At 32.2% G+C, this 24,328-nt stretch overlaps 8 protein-coding genes across 8 annotated transcripts; 5 read left to right on the forward strand and 3 right to left on the reverse strand.

Annotated features, from left to right (window-relative positions):
* Positions 1–3,382, reverse strand: Tsp_01072 (oxidoreductase, zinc-binding dehydrogenase family). The gene is made up of 14 exons (XM_003376818.1): positions 3,345–3,382; positions 3,100–3,240; positions 2,797–2,872; positions 2,343–2,475; positions 2,139–2,184; positions 2,033–2,089; positions 1,870–1,969; positions 1,747–1,820; positions 1,547–1,664; positions 1,329–1,484; positions 1,169–1,271; positions 926–1,056; positions 483–595; positions 1–208 (listed from the first exon to the last, which is right to left on the reverse strand). Exons 1-14 carry the CDS (start codon positions 3,380–3,382, stop codon positions 1–3), a joined length of 1,494 nt encoding a protein of 497 aa, XP_003376866.1.
* A 23-nt stretch (positions 3,383–3,405) lies between these two features.
* Tsp_01071 (ubiquitin domain-containing protein UBFD1) lies at positions 3,406–7,353 on the forward strand. The gene is made up of 16 exons (XM_003376819.1): positions 3,406–3,495; positions 3,902–4,036; positions 4,057–4,183; positions 4,234–4,303; positions 4,417–4,504; positions 4,552–4,656; positions 4,704–4,859; positions 4,951–5,021; positions 5,432–5,568; positions 5,611–5,814; positions 6,114–6,296; positions 6,666–6,697; positions 6,751–6,816; positions 6,959–7,064; positions 7,115–7,197; positions 7,255–7,353. Exons 1-16 carry the CDS (start codon positions 3,406–3,408, stop codon positions 7,351–7,353), a joined length of 1,752 nt encoding a protein of 583 aa, XP_003376867.1.
* A 1,269-nt stretch (positions 7,354–8,622) lies between these two features.
* On the forward strand, positions 8,623–11,612 carry Tsp_01070 (transmembrane serine protease 8). The gene is made up of 5 exons (XM_003376820.1): positions 8,623–8,661; positions 10,341–10,579; positions 10,864–11,135; positions 11,195–11,325; positions 11,403–11,612. The coding sequence occupies exons 1-5, from the start codon at positions 8,623–8,625 to the stop codon at positions 11,610–11,612; spliced, it is 891 nt and encodes a 296-aa protein (XP_003376868.1).
* A 700-nt stretch (positions 11,613–12,312) lies between these two features.
* Positions 12,313–13,494, forward strand: Tsp_01069 (nucleolar MIF4G domain-containing protein 1). Its single transcript, XM_003376821.1, has 5 exons — positions 12,313–12,406; positions 12,758–12,829; positions 12,902–12,949; positions 13,265–13,339; positions 13,400–13,494. The coding sequence occupies exons 1-5, from the start codon at positions 12,313–12,315 to the stop codon at positions 13,492–13,494; spliced, it is 384 nt and encodes a 127-aa protein (XP_003376869.1).
* A 253-nt stretch (positions 13,495–13,747) lies between these two features.
* Positions 13,748–14,534, forward strand: Tsp_01068 (nucleolar MIF4G domain-containing protein 1). Its single transcript, XM_003376822.1, has 5 exons — positions 13,748–13,753; positions 13,774–13,840; positions 13,909–13,992; positions 14,300–14,359; positions 14,440–14,534. The coding sequence occupies exons 1-5, from the start codon at positions 13,748–13,750 to the stop codon at positions 14,532–14,534; spliced, it is 312 nt and encodes a 103-aa protein (XP_003376870.1).
* Positions 14,535–17,542: 3,008 nt separating this feature from the next.
* Tsp_01067 (putative trypsin) lies at positions 17,543–20,304 on the forward strand. Its single transcript, XM_003376823.1, has 5 exons — positions 17,543–17,626; positions 18,776–19,014; positions 19,312–19,583; positions 19,861–20,046; positions 20,264–20,304. Exons 1-5 carry the CDS (start codon positions 17,543–17,545, stop codon positions 20,302–20,304), a joined length of 822 nt encoding a protein of 273 aa, XP_003376871.1.
* Positions 20,305–22,125: 1,821 nt separating this feature from the next.
* On the reverse strand, positions 22,126–23,313 carry Tsp_01066 (nucleolar MIF4G domain-containing protein 1). Its single transcript, XM_003376824.1, has 4 exons — positions 23,299–23,313; positions 23,010–23,237; positions 22,477–22,918; positions 22,126–22,205 (listed from the first exon to the last, which is right to left on the reverse strand). Exons 1-4 carry the CDS (start codon positions 23,311–23,313, stop codon positions 22,126–22,128), a joined length of 765 nt encoding a protein of 254 aa, XP_003376872.1.
* A 212-nt stretch (positions 23,314–23,525) lies between these two features.
* On the reverse strand, positions 23,526–24,055 carry Tsp_01065 (conserved hypothetical protein). The gene is made up of 2 exons (XM_003376825.1): positions 23,837–24,055; positions 23,526–23,618 (listed from the first exon to the last, which is right to left on the reverse strand). The coding sequence occupies exons 1-2, from the start codon at positions 24,053–24,055 to the stop codon at positions 23,526–23,528; spliced, it is 312 nt and encodes a 103-aa protein (XP_003376873.1).
* Positions 24,056–24,328: the final 273 nt, after the last annotated feature.

Raw genomic sequence — 24,328 nt, forward strand, 5'->3', positions numbered from 1 at the left:
TCAAGAGGGCATATCGCTACCAATTTCCCTTTGTCCAAAGCTCAGCCATCCAATCTGGTCAACTTTGAACCAATGAAGAAAACATTCGCAATTTTTCGCTTCAACGCCCCACTTGATCTTCTTCAGAACTAAATGACAAGGTACAGAAGTTCGAGGCAAGATATGATTACGCCAAACAGTAATCAAATAATAAAATATAAACGCATGACTAATAAATCTTGATTGTTTACCACCACATATCTAATGATTGCAATTTCACATCTATTCACTTAAATCAAATCTGTTTTATCATTCATTCAAAGACCGTTTTGTATTTCAGTCTTTTACTTCTTCATATATTTAATATATATGATTCTATTATATTTTCTGTTTTTTTGTTTCAATAATTGGATTTAATTGTCGCAAAAATCTAAATATTACCAAACGCAAAGAAAATTAATTATTAATTAAGCAAAGCCAAAATTGAAGAAAACAAAAATCACATCGATGCATAAACTGCGACTCTACCAAAAGTATCGCCATTTAACTGATCTATGAAAGCTTGAGGCAAATTTTCAAATCCCATATACCGTTGCTCTCTATATCGCATTGCACCCTAAAAATACTTATATCAAAATGATGAAATAAATAAAATGGAAATTCTATTTTTAAAAATCAACTGCGATATTATTTATTAACAAGTTATCCAAAATTTAACATAATAATCATACTATAATTGGAAAATATAATAATGTGGCTACTGATTGTAAAACAGTGTAAACAATTGAATTCGCTTATTTGATTAAAGATTTATTTGCTCATGAAAATAATTTCAATATAATATTTCGGAAAATGCTTATTTTCAAAAATCAATCATCGCATGCCGTTGAAAATATACCGAACAGAAAATTTTATTACAAAAAAATAATAAAAATATTTTCAATACTTTGCAAAACAATTCCATCACTTTTGGTATTATGTCTGGCCATCGGCTCCTCAGCGCCAAAGCGGACAGAGGTCGTATGATAAAGCCACGACGCTTTGCTAATCCATAATCGGCTCTCACACAACTGTCCTCTAAAACAATATATAAAAGCAAACATATCAAATAATATATTATGAAGTCTATTTTTCAAAATTAATCTTTTCACTGTAATTATTGATTGTACAGTTGTGGTGAAAATTTTACTTTTCGATTTCGTCTCATTATAGTCACTGATTGTTCCACATAAACACATACGACCGCCTTTCTTCATGCGTACCATCACTTTGTTCGCAAATTCCCCACCAACCTAGTTTGAAAAGTCACTAAAAAATTCCCAATTACAATAAAAAATTATCAAAATTACGCTATCAAAAAATATATCCACTCCGTCAGGTACTATTTCATCTAACAGTTTGCCAACATCTACAGTTTTATAATTGTACACAAATTTTGCATTTATAAAAGTTTTCAACCAATTCACTTTTTCATCCGAACCAACAAAAGCGATAAGCACGCATCTCTGAAAAATTCCACACCTGAATCAATTTCATCGACAGAAAAATTAATAATCAAAAAATTTACGTAAAACATCGCCATTTGACAAACCAAATGACCTATACCTCCTGCGGCAGCATTGACAACAACAATATTGCCAAGCTGTGGGTTACATCGTTCCACAAAGCCAACATAAGCGGCAATTCTGAAAACAACCACAATTCACTTATAACAAACGTGCACCAATACAATATACAAGTCAAAGCTTTTGTTTGACCATGACTCACCCTGACAATCCAAATGCACCGACACTTGCCGACAATGGAAGTGAATGCAGATCGCCGATGTGATAAGCTTTGCACTAAATGAAATAAATATTACTATGAAATTAAAATTATCAAACAATTTACAAGTGCTTCTTGACCATTAGTTACACAATCAGTACACCATCCAAAATAACCAATAACAATAGAACCGACAGAAAAAGCTGCGTTTCTACTTTCAATTACTCTGAAAATATTAATTTTCATACTTCACGGACCAATGAAAAATGATGGAAGAAAAAAAACTAACTCTGCAACTTGGAGTGATTGCACTAATGGTTTCGAATTTAAATCTACATCCATCACTCTGAAATGAAATTATTTAATCAAATGCATCCCAAATGTATAACAAATACCTGGCAAATGGCTCTACACTCCATAACAAACCTTTACAACGAAATTCTAAAAAACAAAACAAAAAAGGTTAACATATATTTTTAAATTTTATCAAAATATTTTAATTTATATTATATAGTGTGATAACAAAAGTGAAGAATTGGTTTAATAAAATTCGTTCATATTAACTGGAAAAACAAATATATAACAATGCAACAAAATACCTCCAGACTGAAGCTTCCGTAAAGGTTCCAAAGAAATGGCAAAATCTGATAATTTTGGACAACCATCGAACGGTTTCATAACAATCCATCTCTGTGCTGTCACAGTTTTTGGAGTTTGTTCCTTCTTAGTCATCTTTAAAACTGAAATATATTGCCAAATTGTATCATCAAATCAGCTAGATTTGAAAACAAAAATTAAACCACGAGATAGTTATTAAACATCTGCAGAATTTAAAAGCACAAAATAACTTTGAATTCCTAAAATGTCTCTTAAATATAGCTTAAATAAGTGTGGCAGTTAAAAAAGAAAAAGTAATTTAAATATACCACAAATACTTACATAACAATGCTGTTATTTCAAAAATGTATTTGGAAATAATTTTTAAATATTAAATTACAAATATATTACGATATAAAGAACTTGAATACAAATATAAACATCCCACTAAACTACCGTAACAGAATACTGTAATTCAACGAAGCAGGTTTGAATTTTCACACGTTGACTTATAATAAAATTGGATAAGATTCTTTTATAAAATTGAAAAATTATTTCATTCATATATGTTTATATCGTAATGTTGAATTAAACAAGTAATGTTCCGCTTGTTAAATAAAATAAGTTCATTCCAATAATAAATTATGATAAGCAAATAGTTTGACTAATTAACTGTTTGTGGCAAAGAATTAAAATTGTATGCTATTTTATCATGTAAATTTTTACACTATATATCTAATTTTTTTATATGAAAGATACCTTAAAATATAATATTTGCTTGCAGATGAAATTGATTCATCAACAATGAGAAAGTAAGCAAATGTCTTTGTGTCTACAGAAATCAGATCTGATTCATCTATCGCTTTTAACAAATTGTTTGCGTCACACTTGTAGAACATGCTATAAATTTTTTGGTTTTTGAGTTTAATGTCTATTTATCATTTTCATCATGTTTTTTATTTCATTTTTAATTTTAAAGTGTAAAATAATGAATAAATGATAACTGAGGGGATGGTTTTCCAAGGCACCATCCTCTAATCATTATTCATTGCTTGCTCCAACAATATGAGAGACCGGGCAAATCGAGTGAATATTCCTTGGGCTGTTTCCACCTTTGATGATCGTACTGTCCCGTCATCACTCGAAAGGACTTCAGTAATTTAGCCCACTTTGTACTGGTTAGTGAACTAACACAATATTGCCTTCCATTGGATGTTCCTCTGTGTCATACCACTTTCTGCGTAAATTCAATATGATTCGTTTGCTTTTCAACCATTTTAAAATAATTAAAAAATTTTGTTTTTTATTATTGTTGAAAGTAATTTGAAAATACAATGAACTTAAAATGTGTTTCAAAAGAAATCGAATGTTAATAAAATATACCTTAAAAGTCACAGTTGCATACTGTAAGATAATTATAAAATTTTTTTACATTTAGTAAAAAATATGCATTTTAATTCTAATATTTATCGTCCTTTAAAATCAAGTGTAAATCAGTGATATTATCTTCTATGTTATCTCTTTAATAAATTTTTTATAGATATCTGATTATTAATTTCAGTTTTTTTCAGCTTTTGCACAAAGAACGATTTTACGCCGTAACATGAGAATTTACAGAGTACCGTTGCTGAGATTGATTGTTCCACTTCATTCACTTACTCGCGTACTGATAACTTCAAATTTAACATGCTGCATAGTAAGCATTACGATTTTCAGATGTCACTTTGTTCTGAGGAAGCAACTTTTGGCGAAGCTGTTACAAATGATTTTAAAAAATCAGTTTTGCAAGCGGCAATGCCGTTCGTTTCGAAATATGGATGGAGTACAAAAGCTGTTGCTGCTGGTATAAAGCAGCATCGTCTTAACACTATTATCACCGATATATTATTTTAGGTTTGGAGAAATTAAATTTATCAGCAGCTGCAGCGAACATTTTTGAAAGTCCATCTGCTGAATTAGTCCTGTATTTCCATCGAATGTGCAATATGAATTTGCAGTCATTGTTAAAGCATATGCAAAAGACAATGTAGTGGAATTAACATTTAATTTTATGATGAACCATATTTTAAATTTAAGGGCTGAGCAACCAAACGAACTTTTCTTGCAAATGGCTTTAGAAGCTCGACTGGAAATGCTGAAGCCGTATCGAAGGCTGTGGGCAGAGGTGCGATACTTTTTCAGATTGTAAATGTTATTGGTTAAAACTTATAGGCCCTTCAGCAACTCATATCTCCAACTAAAGCGGCAGAAGCTTTGACTTTAACATTTTCAATGTGTGACGACATTTTATACTATATGGGTGATCATTCTCTTGACGTATGTATACATCTGCATTATTCTGTCATTCAATGATGTTATTTTAGTTTTCCTGGTACACTAAACGAACGTCTCTTCTTATTTTGTACAACAGTGCTGAACTTTACATGTTGCAAGATTATTCAGATGATATTTCAGACACAAAAGCTTTTTTGAAAAGACGCTTGGATGATTTGCGATTTTGTAAAGAATCATTGGAAAAAGTAATTAATTATGAAATGTTTCGCATTCATTGTATACTTTAAAAAGTGTAATAATTGCATTACTGATAAATACAATTAATGATAATTTTAGATTGAACAAAAATTTTCCATGAGTCGTCAGTTGTTTAAATTCGGGAATGATATTGTAAGGCAAGAATTGAGGTGGTATTGCTTTTGAAATATTTTTAATTTAGGCAATGAATCTGATGGGCATGAATTCGACAAACCGACGATTGCAGCTGACAAAAATTTGATTTCATAGAGCACTGGCATTGTTTTTCTGTTGTTGGCTTATTAAAGCAAAAAATTTTTTACGCATTGTCGACGATGAAAATTTTAAAATGATAAAAAATAAAATATGATAAATTAAATTGTTCGCATACATTGCTCAAATTAATGTGAATTTATGGTTGCGTCGTCAAAAGTTACTAAAATGTGCGAACATTTTTTTAAGCTTATTTAATGAATACAATGAGAAATTTTTAATTAACAAAGTGTAGTAAACATTATGCAAATAATTGTAGATAACAGCATTTTTATGATTACAGTCATTTGTAGTTATTTTTTTTTAGGAATATTTATCCTGATCATCATTTTCTGTTACTGTACCTTACCGCTTTTGTCCTGTCAACTGGTATTACGATGGATGAAGTAATTAGCGACGCCGCAGCTCCAGAACTTTCTGAAGTTGACGAAACACTGTCTACAGGTTCAGAATTATCTGACGATTTGAATTTAAATTCGAATTCAGGTAATGTTCCGTGTTACTTGTCGTTGTTGCAGAATGTTGTTTTAGAAGGGAAAAAAGTTGAATCAGATGAATGTAATGGAAAGGAAGCGATACAGGAAAAACTGATTACTATTCTGGTATCTTACTGTGGTCAGAAACATGAAATTTCCATGCCTGCGTCTTCTACGTTAAGCCAATTCAAGGAGAAAGTTGAAGAACTAACTGGTAAGAATTTCATTTCGAATAATTGTACTGCGAAAAATTGAATTTTTATTTTAATATTTTATTTAAATAATGTAAGAATTTTAAAATTAATTATGTAAAAGTTTTGATTTACAGAAAATTAAAATATTCTTATGCTGATCTTACTTTTGCTTACGATAGTGTAAGAAAAATATCTCAGAGTAAATACTTCCTTCTTTCATTTAAGTTAACTTACAGTTTCATATTTTAAATTTTTAAAATAAGTTAATCTTTTTCTAAATTAGCGAAATCAGTTATGATACTTATGATTTTATTTATAGATGTGCCTCCTGAATTGCAAAAATTAACATACAGACCTTTAATGATGGACTCAGAGATGACTTTGGAGTCTTGTGGTGTGACGAACGGAACGAAATGCTTATTAATCGGAAACAAACGGGAGGACATTGAACAGATCAAATCATTGACAGCTGAAAATGTTGTGGTAAAGGAAGAAGCTTCCAGTAAGTTTAATTGATAAAATTTTGGATAGCATATTCGAATACTTTATTTTTAACATAGAATGGTGTATTATACTTGTTTCATTGATTAAGTCAAATTTTAAGCCAATTAGAAAACAGTTAACGCACGCATATTAACAAAACAGATGGCTGAATGGCAACTGTAACACAGCAGTAGCCTGTTTTTTTTAACTGTAAGATTTTATACTATAACATGGCTATCACTATTTAAACTGTTTCTCCGTTAATAAAATGTGAATAATACGCAGCTGCATTTTCATACATTTTATTTCTTGAATATTGTTATGATGAGAATTGTCGATAATAATGAAAAATTTCTTTTATCTTTATTTACTTTTTGTTTATATTTAGAGCAAGCGCCGGTTCCGTTGTGCCAGCAAGAGGTAATTGCATTTCATAAAACACGTGGTGCATGTGATTCATCTACGTTTTTCAGATGCATAAATCAGTGTTGGCTAAAGGCAAGCCAAATTCTGCCATGATTGGTATAAGAAATGTTCAGGTAATATTTAATGTTTTGGCTTTAAATTGTTAAATATTAGTTTTGTTAGCTAATCTAAAATTGAAAATGAATTTTATTTTCTTCGTATTCATAAACCACTAATTGCATTGAAAATTTTTTTCTAATCAATAAATGATTTAAGGATCCTCTACCTCCTTTTCCAATCATCGGAATGACCACTAAAGGAGGAGCACTTGCTAGAATGGTTTTCAAACTAGAACTTGATCAAGTGTGGATTACTACAAAAGGTAAGTTTAAATATACATTCAAAAGAGAAGCTTCACATTGTTTACTTTAGAGCGAACTAATAAAATACCAATGAATCAAATTCGGAATATTGTTAACGAGAAGATCGACGGATACGAGGAGTATCACATAATGGTATATTTGTGTAACTGATAGAAAGATCATGCAACAGTTTTATTTTTAAAAATTTAGGGACTGCAGCTCGGCACGACAGAAAATTCTCGTATCTGGCTCTATTGGGTTCCGGCGCAGTTTGTTGACGCAATTCGAAACGCTATTCTTGGTCCTTGATTTTTCAATGAAATTGACAATGAATGAAAGACTAATTAAGATTAAATTTATTTATTATGAAGTAGAGCATAATATACATGTCGTTTCTTTTAACAGCAGCTTCTGAGCGAAAGAAGTAAAGGAATAAAAAAATTTTGAACTGGAGTAAATGTGAATTATGCTGTGATAGTAAACAAAGTCAAACAATAACAACTTTTATTTTACACAAAAATAAAAAACCAAAAATGAATTTCAGAAAACTGTTTAATGTAAAACCTACGCATTACGGTGGATGTACCGTACGTAACTTTACTGTAATTCCTTTCGACTGCACTTGCTTGTCACTTTGTAGTTTCCTACAAAAAATAAAGTAATTCATTCAGAAATCACAAATTTACCGTCATTTTAATGTCGACACGAAAACAACATGATCTATATTTATCTTCTCACCCACGCGAACTTAAAAACAAAGCATAACGAAAAAGCAGTAGAAAATAAATGTACTTTCTGATATAACTCTGAGACTATTGTATTTTAAGTAAATTAGCTAAAAGTGTCATTTCTTTCCATTCCTTATTAAAGTAACTGTATTCATAGAAATCAATTCGAATTAGTACAATACCAAATCACTCAAACTGAAAAAAGACCATAACTATGCCAAATGCTGAAAAGTAAAAATTTACGTAAAATCTTAATGCATCTTAAAAATATTCAATTCCATGGTAAAATTACCTTACTTGAAACAGCTAGCTAGCTTCATGCGCAAGATCATCGAATACGAAGCTAAAATTAACGTAATATGAGAATGGCGAATTTTTGAAAAAGTAAGCAACATATTTTATATGCTTTTCAGAAAATCATTTTCAACACTAAAATTTCTGACATATGCTTGTACGACATCATTTAGAAAATTTCAAAACAAGGTAAAAAAAATTAAACCAACATACTTGTGAAGCTGCTGCTCAACGCGTTTCTTAAAGATGAAAAAAGAATAGAACCAGATGAAACCTAAATAGTAAACAGAATAACTAAATACTGAATTTTCGTATTCTGTCATTAGCAAAATACTTCAAAATACAAATTTCATTGGTATGGAGGAAATATAATCATACACAATTCAAATCATAAAAATAAATTTACAATAAAATTAATATGAGACAATTAATGCAGGTAAGAAACAACAAATAATAATCCTAACTAATGTTTTAATGATTCATTACTCTTATTAAGAAATATAAACTAAGGCACATTATTACTTAATTACCGCATACACTCACAACCTGACTAAAAATGACACTCACCAATTTAACAGAGTCCAAATCATCATTGGTAATAATCATAAAATGACAATCAGGTATAAATAAAGACAGTAATTAAAATTTTAAGTAATATTCGTAATTAGTCATTGATTTCATAAATTTAATGATCGATTGAAAGCTGCTCAATGTTGAATAAATTATTTTTCTGTCCTGGAATTGGTTTTTAACATTACTATGCATCACGATACTTTAAAATCAATTTAAAAAGTTTTCTTATTAGATGTATTTAACTGCTATTTTGAAAAATGTGATAAAGATAACCAAATAAAATTCATTTTGAATATAACAAAAATTTATGAAAAATTCAAATATACAACGAACTGCAACAATTACTAAAATAGAAAACACACGTTTGGGTGATGTGAGCACCATGCACTGTTATTAGCAGATATATATTAAATCAGATAATAGTGAAATTCATCAGACCAAAATCGTAATGAATAATGATTCAGAATGGCAGAAGAACAGTGTGCAATTACAGAATAACGGTCAGCAGGTCATTAAGGCAAAAAATAGAATGAATGGCTGAAGTATGTGATTGGACTCCGCCACAAAGCCTAACTGAAGGTTAATATTGAAGATGGAGAATAGGATTAAAGCAATAGCGCCAGAGTGGAACCGGGGCATTAGCAGAGGTGAGAGTGCAAGTATATGGTGCCGCAGTTGGTCAGTTTCGTTTGTGTTCTACGCATTTGCTTGTGAGTGTTTAGCATTGCTTAGTAAACCTCTCCTAACAATGGTGCAAAAGCTACTGAGTGCTATCTAACATAAACAATTATCAGTGAGCAAATAAGCAAATTTATAATCACAAGAAATGATAAAGCCAAGAGTGTTACACTAATTAATTAGTTACTTTAACTAATTACAATCAGTATTAAAATATTATCAAGCTGTGCTTTAAAACCAAGGCATCATTTTGTATGTACGCAGGTTACCCCTCAAAAATACAGTGCACTAATGTAAAAATTTTGAAAACAGCAAAACATGAAAATATAATACTTAAAACGACGCAAGTTTACTACTATGCAAGCGTTGCTGACAGAATTTGTTTACCTTCTGAACTCTGAAACAATAAATACCAGAAAAAATTCAGTTAAAAAAAATTATTTTATATGTTGCATAATTATAAATTTATTTAAAGTGTAGAACTGCTAATTCTCAAGAAATAAACCTACAATTTAATTATGAAGATAATAAAAGCACATTGTATGGCGCTCACAGAGAAACAAAATGCCGCTAATCATGAATAGGAAATTCTTTGTATAACACTGCATTCAGTTTTGGCGTTTACTTCTCAGAATAAATTTAATAATTCTCATAATATTTGCTCAACTATTTGATGAAGACTTAAAAATGAACATGAATATTGAAGAAGGACTGTTATTTATTTAGAAATCAAGACAAAGTTTATTTCAGCTGCATGTCAAAATAGAAATTAAAAGCCGAATTCTGCTTTTCATTGATAGCACTTCATTGTTGAAAGCATAATGAAACTGAATGGCATTTGAAATAAATTTAATATAAAATTATCATCAAAAATAATAATTAGCATGCATATTAATCATGAAACGCTGCCATTACTTAGAAATATTTTTTTATCATGCACTTCTGATATTTTGCATTATTATTAAGGTAGAACATAGAATCTAATATTGTTCAAATATCTTGACCTTTAATGTTTTCTTACAGAAAACGTTTTCTGAAGAATGTGGAAAACCCTATTTTGAACCATATTTGACAAATCCACGTAATCCGAACCGAATCGTTGGTGGATGGGTTGCAAAGCCATATTCCTTCCCGTGGACTGTTCATATATTAACTCATGTTTCTGGATTATTGTATGAGTCGTGTGGAGGCAGTCTAATTTCTTTAGACTCTACAAACGCCAGTGATACAATCCTTACTGCATCACATTGTGTAAGAGTAAAGTGAGAAATATTTTTATGCAAATTCACATTATGCAAAATATAAATTAGACTGATAAAAACTGCCATTATAGCGTCAGTGCTTATTTATTACATAAAATAAATTGCATAATATATATAAAGTTAATATAATAAAACCGATATCTAATTGTAAATATAAAAATGAGCTGCAAGTTTATAACTATTGTGTAGGTTTTGTAAAGATAATATTTAAAGATATATCATGTATTCTGAGGCAGATAAAATTATTTTTATGTTTAACAGTACATGAAATGAGCACTTTTTAGCAATCGTCTCGTGAATGCAAATGCAATAACCGTGGCAGCAGGTGTATTCAATATAAAGAAATTAAACGAACCTCACAGAGTCACATCAAAAGTCCTTGCATACGTATCAGATAATTTTGATGACGTCAGTATGGAAAATGACATCGCAGTATTGCGTCTAAAAGTAGAGATTCAGCATTCTGAATACATCAGCCCAGTCTGTTTGCCCAAACAAAACCAAAAGTTACCTTGGGGTAAAATGTGCTTTGTTTCTGGTTGGGGATTGACTAGAGGTAATGAAATTCAAAAATCAATTAATGCATTAATATGATAAAGAAATGACATTATGAAGAATCAGGAAAACCGTCGTCTAAATTGCGCCAAGTTGGAATCCCAATTTTACGAAATAGCAACTGCCCATTTATTGATGCGGATGATATGTTTTGCGCAGGTGATATGAGTGGAGGAAAAGATTCCTGCCAAGTAAGTTATGTAAAATATTTTTTAATACAAAATGTAAAAATACTTATTCATAAAAAATAAATGATAAGGTTTTTTAGGGTGATTCAGGAGGGCCACTGGTTTGTAAATTAAACGGCACCTATGTTCAAATGGGCATAGTAAGTTTTGGCGATGGCTGTGCTAGAAAGGACCATCCTGGTATCTATACAAAAGTTCCCCATTATGTAAAATGGATATACAACCAAGCGGCAAAGCTTCCTGATTCATCTACTTCTTCAGAAATCGGAGAAGAAAGTAATGTAAAGTAGCTAACTTTTAAATTTAGTAAAATGTGGCATTATAAGGAAATCTTGCATTTTAATTTTAATAACATTCAGTAATTTATATAATTTTCAAATATTCATGCGTCGGCATTCAGTTTTATATGAAATGCACTATTAAACATTTTTATTCTACTTTATTAGAGAATTACTGTTATCTTCAAGACTAAAAATTCTAGAATATGCACTTTGTATCAGTAAAGATATAATTTCAACTGAATCTGTTGACGCAACAGCTTATAATTGTCAGTAAATATCATTTTATCCCAATAAAAATGTTCATCTTGCAACATTTTCAGAACCTGATTATTCAAATGATTTTCACCATTCTTGGGGATCAGTCGGCAATTATTTTCATTTCCCTTTTTTCGATAGCAGCGGTTTGTAAATATGCAATATATGAGTATATATTATAATAGGTTCTTTATTCATCATGTTTAGATGACATATGGAACAACGAAAATTTCGGAAACGAAAACAGTCCTTTTTTACAATTACCTTGGTCATTTCTGAGCGAACCAATGCCTTTATTCAGAAGTAGATTGTCTTTTATAAATAAAGGTAACGACAGTTTTAAGAAAGACAGGGGAAATTTAACTTAGCTAAATATAGAAATAATGCGATAATATTAAAATCATTTCTCTAAATAAAATGATCATTTCACCATTCAAAAGTAAAATACATAAAAATGCATTTAAATGTGGAAGAAGAAGCTGGCGATTGGCCACCATATTCAACTAACCAGCATTTCCAAACATATGGCCGTCCTCACATAGGCGAAGGTATTTGCCTGTATACACTCAAATTTACAAACGCAATATGCTTAAAAACATCTAACAGAGTAAAATCATGGCGGCAGCGGAGACAAAATTAAGTTTTTTTATAAAAACGTTAATTACTAAACGAAGCATTTTCATTTCAAAACAGAACTACCTATAAATATAAATATGCATTTCTTATTCAGATGCATCTTAGAAAACAAACTGAAAATATATGTATAGCATATAATTGAAATCATGAACCTAAACTGTTTTTTTATAACGTTCATTTGTTCACGCTAGTAGAGCATATAATAATAATGACTTGTTGCTTATAAGTCTAATTGTTAAAAGTTTGTAAAACATTTTCTTTAGAAGGTCAACCACAATATCCACTAGAAAACTGGCCTGACATGAACGGAAAATATCCACTACATCATCATTCAGGTGAAAGCCACATGAATCATTTACAATATTTTGTAAAAACATTATGAATATGAAGAAATTTTATTTTTTTAGAATTTCATCCACCATATTTATATTCTAACAGACCATCAATGAATGAGGGTCACCTTTCCAGACCTCCTAATTTTGAAAACCCAGATGAAATTTTAAAGATTACTTTATAACGAAACTGTAAATTAAGGGGTGTTTTAATACTGCAATAAAATAAACAAGCAATTTGTTAGACGCTTTCATTTATTTGAAGCACTTTAAATATATGTAATATATAGGCTCCAATATACACCTATTTTCAATATACCCACTGATAAAGGCATTGCGCCTTATATAGTCTCCATCTGTTCATACAAGAAGAACACATGATGAAGACCATTTGTTTTTTTAATTCTGATAATAAAAAGCTTATTAATGTTTTATTAGAAAATCAACCACCATATACATCTGAAAACAGTCCTGAAATGAACGGAAATCAGTATTCTGGTAGAAGCTACACAAGTAACTATGAAAAATAAATTATTTTGAAAGCATATTATGAATATTAAGAAATTTTTTTAGAATTTCATCAGCCGTATTTATATCCAAACGGACCTTCATCAAATGACCATCGTCCACCACTAGCTTCTAATTTCGAAAAACCAGGTGAATCTTAAGAAATTTCTTCATAAATAAACTGTAAATTACGGGGTACATTAATATTGAAATAAAATAAATAAGTAATCTGTTGGAAGCTTTCTTGTATCTGAAGCACTTTTAATGTATGTTATATAAATGCTACAATAGACATATTTTTTACATACTCAGTGATAAATGCAGTACACCTTAAATAGTGCCCATTTGTTCATCCTATTAGAACGCATTAAGAAAATGATTTATTTATTTTTGAATTCTGATAATAAAAAATGTATGAAAGTTTTATATTAAAAATTCAGCCGCTATATACGTCTAAAAACAGGCTTGAAATGAGCGGAAATCATCATTTTGGCAAAAGTTACAGTAGTAATTATCAAAGATGAATTATTTTGTAACAATATTATGAATATTAAGGAATTTTATTTTCTTTTCAGAATTTCGTTCGCCGTATTCATATGCAAATGGACCTTCGATAAATGGGGATCATCCCTCGTCACCTCCTAATTTTCAAAACCATGGTGAAAATTAAAAAGCTTAGTAAAATATTATTTTTTGAAAGAACCATTAATTAACAGGTGCTTTATACTGCTGTAATAAAGTAATTCAGTAATTTATTAAAAGTTTTCATTCATTTGAAATACTTTTATTTTATGTAATATCCTACAATCTATACTTTATCTCAACATACACATATATAAATATAAAATTTAAATATACATATAAATTTTTGCAACTTTTATTTGTTCAAACTAGTGGTGCTCATGACGACAAAGATTAATTTTTTCTAATTGTGACAATAAAAAGTTTATAAAAGTTTATCTGTAGAAAATCAACCAACGTATACATTTGAAAGAAGGCATGAAATGAACGGAAATTATTATTCAGGTAATAGTTATAACAGTAATTAACAGGACTAAATTATTCTATTAGAATATCATGAAAATGAAGAGACTTTATTTATTTAGGAAATCGTCCACCGTATTCACATTCCAACAGACCTACAATGAATGAGAATCGTCCACCACTACCTCCTTATTTTCGAAATTTAGATAAAGTTTAAATTAAAATATTCATTAAAGGCGTATTTCCTTTGCAACTGCGAATAAGAGGTGTTCCACTTTGCTGCAATAACTTATTTATGCAATATACTTGAAACAAATTTGAATTGCTCATTCAACCATCAGGAAAATTCATATTTTTGCCTAATAATACTCAGTAATGAATTTATTTATAAAATACAGTTTTTTGCATTTCCTAATTGTTCATTTCTGACTGAAATATATCAAGGAAACTGCAGATTATAAAGTAGCGATAATTAGAAAGCATATTTGAGCTTATATCCCTTGCGCTGCCAATGGCGTATTCGTGGAGATGCCGTCCATTTTATTATCGGCATCTGCGAAGCGTCAATTGAATATACTGATGAACAAATTTACATGTCTGATTATTTTCTTACTTCTAAAACATCTCCAATGTTATCAGCAAAAAAGCTTGTTTAATGTAATGACAATTGTTCTTGAAAATTTTTTTATGCAGTGTCTTTTAAAATCAAAGCTTTTAAAATCAAAAATGCCATGGCGAAGATCGTTTTCATTTTTGATGAAACTTTAACTTCTTTACAATAAAAATTCATAATTTTTTATAGAGTTTCTTTTGAAAATTTCCATTTCCATTTGTACAATTAATCAAATAAACATTGATGACAATATTTTCATTCATCAGCCAACAGCTAAATTAATCGTGATTTGATACTTTGCTCTACAAATGCGTACCCTCCCGTAAGGTTTTACTGTCGACCAAACTGGATGATCCACTGGTTCAAGAACTTCTTGTTCAATTATCTTATCCAGTTCTGCATCAATCTTTTCTTTCAATGCAAAGGGAACCTAATTTTTCGTGACAATACATATGATTGATCATGTTCAGTGATCATGATCAATGACAATGGTCTAAGAATGTTGGGTAACAGTGGATCTGGAAGCCTTGAGGCCAAATTGTCAACGGATGCTAATGAATTTGCTGCGTGCTTCGTGTTTGTTTTCCTCAGTCAATTCGCTTTATTCCGGCAAATTTTTTCTATATACCCTACCTTCTGGCATGCTCTGCAGCGAGCGTTTCTGAAGCAACACTGAGCTCGAAGGTTTGTGCCTCCACAGCTCTGGCATATATATCTTAGCTTATTTTGCTGTTCTTGCCTAAGTTTGATAAACATTAGAACCATTAGTGGTCTGAAGCACGAACTTCTCAGGTATGATGAGCAGCGGCTTCTGTTGATAGGGCTTCTTCCAGGGCTGATTCGAAGGTCAAATTTTTCCGCGAAAAGAGGCGGAGCTGTAGTTCCTCATCTCTCAAGCCAGTAACTAGTCGATCACGTAGCATAATCTCTAATTCTGAAAAATTGCATCATTGGGCCAACCGACGGAGATCAAAAAAAAATCAGAAACTGATTAGGTGACTTTCTGATTTCTCTTGTAAAAAGCATTGCGTTTCGCAATTTCTGATGGTCGCGGAGAGAAATGTTCTTCCAAAACAAACAAAATCTCTTCAAAAGATTTTTCATTAAAATTAGCTGGTGAAACGAGAGCTTGAATCAAGTCAAGTTGAAAACTAGTCCATTAAAAGAGCTTAACCGTATGGCTCTTTTCATCGTGGGATCAATAACTTTGTTAACTTCTGAGAAGAAGCAGAAATGAGACGCGTATGTCGTCCATTCTTTCGGCTCAGAGATATCAAACTATTCTATGTGGCCCATCATGTTAATCAATAGTCACACGAAATCACAACGTACTTTTAATGGAATCACATCCTCGTCGCCAGTGTTGTGTATGTGAAACTGATTAGCCCTTTGATGGATTTTGGGGTGTAGCACACCCCTGGGGTTTTCTTTTCAATGCTTTCTATCAATTTTTATTTTTATAGTCTGAAGCTTTGTGACATCTCTTTTGAAACAATATGACATATTTTGAAAAAATGCAATGTTCCAGGAATTTTTGTACGGTCTACAGAACATCGTAAATTTGAAAGGTATGTTGATGGATTGTTGAGGTGTGGCACACACCTCATTAGAAAAACACGTGCAAAAAGCCGGAAGTATAGTCATTTTTATGAAATTCGTTTTAATGGATAGTACGAAGAATGTTGTATATGATGGTATCAAAGTATTTTCAATTTTAATAATTTTAAAGCTTTTATTGGCACAAATGCAACAAAATTAACGTTAAAAAATTGCCATTTTTCAGTTTTCTTCTTCGTGTAAATTTCATTTTTAAAATTCGTGAAGCATATAAGAGAATTGAGTGGAGCACGTTATTCTGCACATTATGATAACAAACTCAGATCTATATTCAGTTTTTTGGTCCCCAAACGACTACGTTTTTCTAAGCCCTCTCTAGTTTAACGCAAGCATGTGGAAAAGTTTTGAGCAGAAAATCAATATTCCACATTTTTGGATTATTCTGTCCGCATTTCGAGATTTCTGGACAATATTTTAATCTAATTGGAAAATTCCTTATAAACCACCAGCATTTTTGACTGATGTTGAGCAGCATGCGCCAACGTGTGGAAGAAGCGTTCTCGTCAATACTTACCATAAAAACCTGGCAAATATGATTTTAAAATATTTTAATGTTGTGATGCAGAAACGTCGTATAATATAATAATCCTAAAATAACAATCAGGTACAAATAAAGACAGTAATAATTATTATAAGTAATATTTGAAATTAGTCATTGTTTTAATAAATTTAATGATTGATTGATAGCTCAAAGTGGATAAATTATTTTTCTATCCCGAAATTGTAGTATAACACTACAATGCATCATGTTACTTTAATATCAATTAAAAAACTTTTCGTATAAGATATATTTAGCCGTTATTTTGAAAAATGTATTGAAAATAGCCAAATGAAATTCACTCTGAATAGAACAAAACTTTATGAGAAATTAAAGTATAGAACAAACAGTTACAAATACTTAAATGCAAAACACTGTGTTAGATGATGTCGAACACCATGCACGGTTATTAGCGGATACAAATTAAATTAGTTCTATGCCAGATTAATGATGAATAATGATTCAGAATGACAGCGAAACAATGTGCAATTATAGATTATCATTCAGCATGTCATTAAAGCAAAATGAATGTATGGCTGAAGTATGTGATTGGTATTAGACGTCGCCACATAGCCGACTAAAGATTAAGATCGAGCATAAAGAATAGGATTAAAGAAATAGCAAAATAGAAGAACCGGTAGAATAGCCGAGTTGAGAGTCAAGGAATATAGTGCCGCAGTTGGTCAGTTTCGCTTGTATTTTATGCATCACATTGCTAAGTAAAGCTCTCCTAACAGTGGCGTAGAAACTACTGAGTACTAAACAACATAAACAATTACCAATGAGCAAATAAGCAAGAAAAATAAATCACAACAAATAACAGAGCAAGAACCGTTACACTAATCAATTAGCTACTTTAACTAATTACAATCAGTATTAAAATATTATCAAGCTGTGCTTCAAAAACAGGGCATTATTTTGTATGTACGCAGTTTACCCTCAGAAATGCAATGCACTAATGTAAAAATTTTGAAAGCAAATTAAAACATGAAGAAATAATATTCAAAAGGACGCAGATTTCATACTAAGAAGGGGTTGATTACAGGATTTGTTTACCTTCAGAACTTTGAAACAATAAATACCAAAAAAATTCAGTTAAAAATTATTTTATATGTTGCATAATTATAAATTTATTTAAAGTGTAGAACTGCTAATTCTCAAGAAACAAAAATACAATTTAATTATGAAGATAATAAAAGCATATTGTATGGCGCTCACAGAGAAACAAAATGCCGCTAATCATGAATAGGAAATTCTTTGTATAACACTGCATTCAGTTTTGGCGTTTACTTCTCAGAATAAATTTAATAATCTTCAAAGAACATTTGCTCAACTATTTGCTGAAGATTTAAAAATGAACATGAATATTGAAGAAGGACTGTTATTTATTTAGAAATCAAGACAAAGTTTATTTCAGCTGCATATAAAAATAGAAATTAAAAGCCGAATTCTGTTTTTCATTGATAGCAATTCATTGTTTAAAGCACAATGAAACTCATTATTATTTGGAATAATTTAAATATAAATTTACTATCAAAAATAATAATCAGCATACGCATTAAACATGAAACGCTGGCACCCCTTCGGCATACCTTTTCATAATGCATTTCTGTTGTTTTGTATTATTATTAAGGTAGGGCATGATATCTAATGTTGCTCAAATATCCTGACTATTAATGTTTTTTTATAGGAAACATTTTCACAGTATTGTGGAAATCCTTATTTTGAACCATATTTGACAAATCCACACTATCCGGACCAAACTGTTGGTGAATGGGTTGCAAGGCCATATTCATTTCCATGGACTGTTCATGTATTAGCTCATATTTCTGGATTTTGGTATGAATCTTGTGGAGGCAGTCTGATTTCTTTTGACTATTCAAACGCCAGTGATACAGTCCTCACTTCATCACATTGTGTTAGAGTAAAGTGAGAAATATTTTTATGCAAATTTACATTATGCAAAATATAAATTAGACTGGCAAAAACACCCATTATGTCGTTAATGCTTATTTGGTACATAAAATAAATTATATAATATATATATATATATAGTTAAGATAATAAAATGGAAATGTTTAATTGTAAATGTAAAAATGAATTGCGAGCCTTCATTTATATCTACCGTGTAAGCTTTGTAAAACTCATATTTAAGTAATATCATGTTTTTTGAGGTAGATAAATTTTTTTTATGTTTAACAGTACTTAAAATGAGCACTTTGTTAGCAATCGCCTCGTGGATGCGAATGCAATAACCGTGACAGCAGGTGCATTCGATATAAGGGATTTAAACGAACCTCACAGAGTCACATCAAAAGTCCTTGCATACATGTCAGATAATTTTGGTATCGTCAATAAACCAAATGATGTCGCAATGTTGCGTTTGAAAGTAAAGATTCCGCATTCTGAATACATCAGCCCAGTCTGCTTGCCCTATTCATACCAAGATATACCATGGGGAGAGACATGCTTTGTGTCTGGTTGGGATTTATCTAAAGGTAATTAAATTCAAAAATCCACTAATGCATTAATGTAATCAAGAATTGACTTTATGAAGAATCAGGAAAACCATCGTCTAAATTGTACCAAGTTGGAATACCAATTTTACAGAAAAACAACTGCCGGTTTGTTGATGCGCATGATATTTTTTGCGTAGGTGATGTGATTGGAGGAATAGATCCCTCCCAAGTAAGCCTTATGCAATATTTTTTGAATAAAATGATGTGACAATGCTTATTCATAAAAGTCAAAAAAATGTCATTTAGGTTGATTCAGGAGGACCTCTGGTTTGTAAACTAAATGATTCCTATGTTCAAATGGGCATAGTTAGTTTTCGTTACGGCCATGCTGGAAAGCACCATGTTGGTATCTATTCAAATGTTCCTTATTATTCAAACTGGATCTACAATCAATTGTGGTGGCTTCCTGATTCATCTAATTCTTCATATGTTGGAGTAGAAGGTAATGTAAAGGGGCCAACTTTTAAATTTAGTCAAATTTTGCATTACATGAAAATCATAGATTTTATTTTTAACAGCAATCAGTAATTTGCATAATTTTTAAATAATCATGCACTTGTTTTCCGTTCTATATGACATACACTATTAAACACTTTTATTCTACTTTATTAAAGTATAACAAGCGTTCCATTTGTTGTCGTGTATATTTGTAATTTCAGATGACGGTATCATGGGATTAGAACTGCTGCATGCCGGCTGACATTTGAAGATCAGCAGTAGCCGGTGTGACGGAAGTAGTGTTGATTTTGCACCTCTGGAATAAGGCCGGCTAATCTTTTTTATCGGTGTTTTGGCTATCAGTTTGTTTGCCTCGTTCTTACTTTTTTATAGTTTTTTAGGCTATATTTACTCTTTAATAAATAGTTGTCTTACATTTTACGTCTTGTTGTTGACACGTAATGCCTAACACGCGCTTGTCTGTATCAAAGCGTCCTGAAGATAATAGAAAACCGCTGGAAGCAAAGGCCGACGCGTTACAAAAGAATTATTGCTAGCTTCAAGTAAAAAAATATAAGACATACACTTAGTATAAGTAAAGATATAATTTGAACTAAACCCGTTAATTGTCCAAATGACTGTTACTGTCTTTGGCAATCATTTAAAGCATCCTTGGGCTTCAGACAGTGTCGCAATTATCCATGTTTTAGTAGTTAATACGCCAACAAATATATTACTGAAACTTATACATACTTACTTACCTGATTGCAAAAACCTAATTCTAACACCGTAATCTGAATTCAAATGCCTAGCACGTTATCTGTCCGCGCACGCACGCCGCAGGTTCTTATGTCTCCGACTATTCGTTCGTACTAGCCTTACTTTAACTGAATAAAGCTACATTATACACCACAGTCGCTAATTATTTTACTTTCACTTTTTTGAAAGCAGAGGCATGTAAATATACAGAACATGTCTATATGTTAAAGTGGGCACTTTATTCATCATGTTTAGATGACATATGGAACAACGGAAATTTCAGAAATTAAAACAGTCCTTTTTTACAATTACCTTGGTCATTTCTGAGCAAACCAATGCTTTTACTTAGAAGTAGATCGTCTTTTATAAATAACGATAACGGCAGTTTTAAGAAAGACAAGGGAAATTTAACTTAGCTAACTATAAAAATAATGCAATCATATTCAAATCACTTCTCCAAATAAAACGATCATTTCACCATTCAAAAGTAAAATAGATAAAAATGCATTTAGATGTTAGCACTGACAATGAAGCTGGCGACTGGTCTCCTTATTCAACTAACCGGCATTCCCAAACATATTATGGCCGTCCTTACATATGCTAAAGTATTTACTTACATACACTCAAATTTACAAACATGATATGCCGAAAAACAGCTAATGAAGTAGCAACATGGCAGTAGTGGAGATAAAATTAAGTGTTTCATAAAAACATTAATAGCTAAACAAAAGATGCCACATTCTTCATTGAAGCATTTTCATTTCAAAACAGCGGAATAGATCAACTCACCGCATGATCAACTCGACACTTGACCGTGAGGTCATAGAGTGAATTTTTCCAAGTCTCAACTAGTATTAAGATTTACTTGCTGCATTATCAACTTGCCATATTTTAGTTAGGCTTCACTTGCCATTATCTGACTATAAGTGCATTTTTCGATAATGTCGTTCCTATGTCACAGGTTGTCATTAGGTTGTTTATTAAATGAAAAAAAAGGTACTGTCTTGTTCCTCGTCAGACTGTCATACATAATAATACATGCGCTTGATAAATCTTCTGGATACTATATCTGCCCCTCCCCTATAAATTAGACGCATCAACACCCCTCAATGCAGATATATATAATGCGGATATACATAACAATGCAGTAGAATGATTCGCAGTTGGTGAACCTATAATTTTAAGTTATGCCACAGACACAGCTAATCACGGCGAGTTGACTGCTGCGGCGACTTGATTTAGACCCATTCAGATAAAAGTTATATCTGTAATCTTCAAAACTGAATTATTCTATTAGAATATCATAAAAATGAAGAGACTTTATTTATTTAGGAAATCGTCCACCGTATTCACATTCACACAGACCTACAATGAATGAGAATTGTCCACCACCACCTCCAGATTCTCAAAATTTTGGTAAGTAAAAGTTTTACATCCTTTACAACTGTGAATGAAAGATGCCTTATTTTGCTGCAATAACTGCATTTGTACAGTACCGTATATACGTATTTTATTAATATTTTATGAAAAATAAATTATTATTGACATCATTTTAGCAATAAGTAAAAACGAGTAACAGAAGAAGTTTTAAGTCTTTTAATTTTTCAGTACGTAATGTTAATGTTACCCAAAAAGTTTATGAAGTTTATACATGATTTGCTATAAGATACTTAACGGTCCAAGCCGTTGGTCCTCGTCGCCACATTTGCAGTGAGGTCCTTATTTTGACCTTTCGGTGGGTGTGCCGGCCATGTCTTTCTACGTAGCCAGTGTGTCACCATTTGAATTTCCTCGTCTGCCTCTTGCGCCAGATTCAGCTCACCACACCTCAATTCAGGCCACTGGCGCGGGGCACTTACCTCACGGTCGTTGGGAATTCGGGTATGTACAGTCTGAACCACCGTTGTTTCTGTTTGCGTGATTCCCAGCCCGCACTGTTCGCAGTTCTTCCTCGACAATGAATCTGCTTTCGAATGCTTTTTTCCAGGCCAGTGTTGAGCGTCAAAGTCAAATTCGGCTAGTCTTTCTAGCCATCGCTCAGAAGTTGCGTAGCCACTGCAAGCAACTATGGTCAGCTCGAACCGGAAATCATCGATCGTAAATATATGGTCGAAATTCTCGAATGCCCCATACGAGTGCTAACATCTCTCGGCGTGTCGCACAGTAGAATCATTCGAGCTCTGTTAGCGAGCGACTGGCGTATGCTACCGGATGCTCTTCTTCACCAGAAATTTGTGTCAGTACAGCGTCAAAGCCTTCACCGCTCGCATCAACGTCTAGAATGAACGGAATGTCAAACCTTGGAAATGCCAGTACTGATGCTGTGGTTAATTTCGTTTTTAGTTCAGTGGATACTGATTCCCATTCCTGGGTCCAATTCCAGCGATGGCTTTTCTGTAAGAGTTGGCGAAGTGGATGGGCTATGGCTGCGAAGTTCTTTATAAATTTTCTATAATATGATGTGAACCCCAGAAACTGTCTCACCTCAAAGACGTACTATGGGGTTCTCCATTCGTTAACTACTCATGTCTTCTCCAGGTCAGTGGCTATCCCTCTTTCTGAAATTCAGCGTCGAAGAAAATTTACGTTCCTTTACATGAAATGACATTTCCGCGGGTTCAATATAAGGCCAATGTTCTTTACCCTCTCCAGTACTTCCCGCAAGCGTGAGAGATGTTCCCCTTCTGTTTTTCTGAAAACGATAATGTCGTCCAAGTAGATGAATCAGGATTTCCATTGGAGTTCACGGAGGGCCATCTCCATTAGCCGTCGGAATGTTGCAGGTGCGTTACATAGACCAAAGGGCATCACGCGGATCTGATATAGACCGAAAGACGCGATTTTTTCTTTGTTGACCGGTGCTATTTCTACTTACCAATATCCTGATGCGAAGTCTAGTGTCAGAACCATCTTGTTCTGGTGAGGGGGTCTAACGTGTCATCGATGCGCGGCAGTGTCTGGGCGTCCTTTATGGTAACGTCGTTGAGCTGGCGGAAATCGACAGAAAATATGATAGAGTCATCTTTCTATCTGACCGAAACAACAGCAGCTCCCCAAAGACTCGATGATGGTTCGATAACTTTGCGATGTTGCATGTCCTCCATTAGGCAGCGTACTTCCTCTCTCTGATGTTGCGGAAGTCTTCTCAGTGGCATTTTGACGGGTTGCGCGCTACCGGTGTTCATATGAAGCTTAATGAGGTGCGTTTGGCTGAGGTCGTCTGCCGAGAGAGTGGTTACTTGCTGATGTTCCATCAACAGATCTCATAGTGCTTCTTCGTGTGTTGGTGATAATTCTGATGTTAGAGGCAATTTGTTTTTATCTTTCTTGTCTGTTAGTATTGTTTGTACTTACCATAACTTTTGCAGCTGCCATATCTACCGTTCTGAACGGTGTCAGGTCGGCTAATGCTGTGCTTTTGAACAACGTTATTGGCGTTCCATTTGGGTTTAAGATTTTAACGACTAGCTGTTCTTCTTTAACCGTGCTTTTGGAACGCGCGGCAAGAACTAAAAGCTTTCCGAATA

This window comes from Trichinella spiralis, assembly GCF_000181795.1.
Source record: "Trichinella spiralis strain ISS 195 chromosome Unknown Scfld4, whole genome shotgun sequence".
Classification (NCBI taxonomy): domain Eukaryota; kingdom Metazoa; phylum Nematoda; class Enoplea; order Trichinellida; family Trichinellidae; genus Trichinella; species Trichinella spiralis.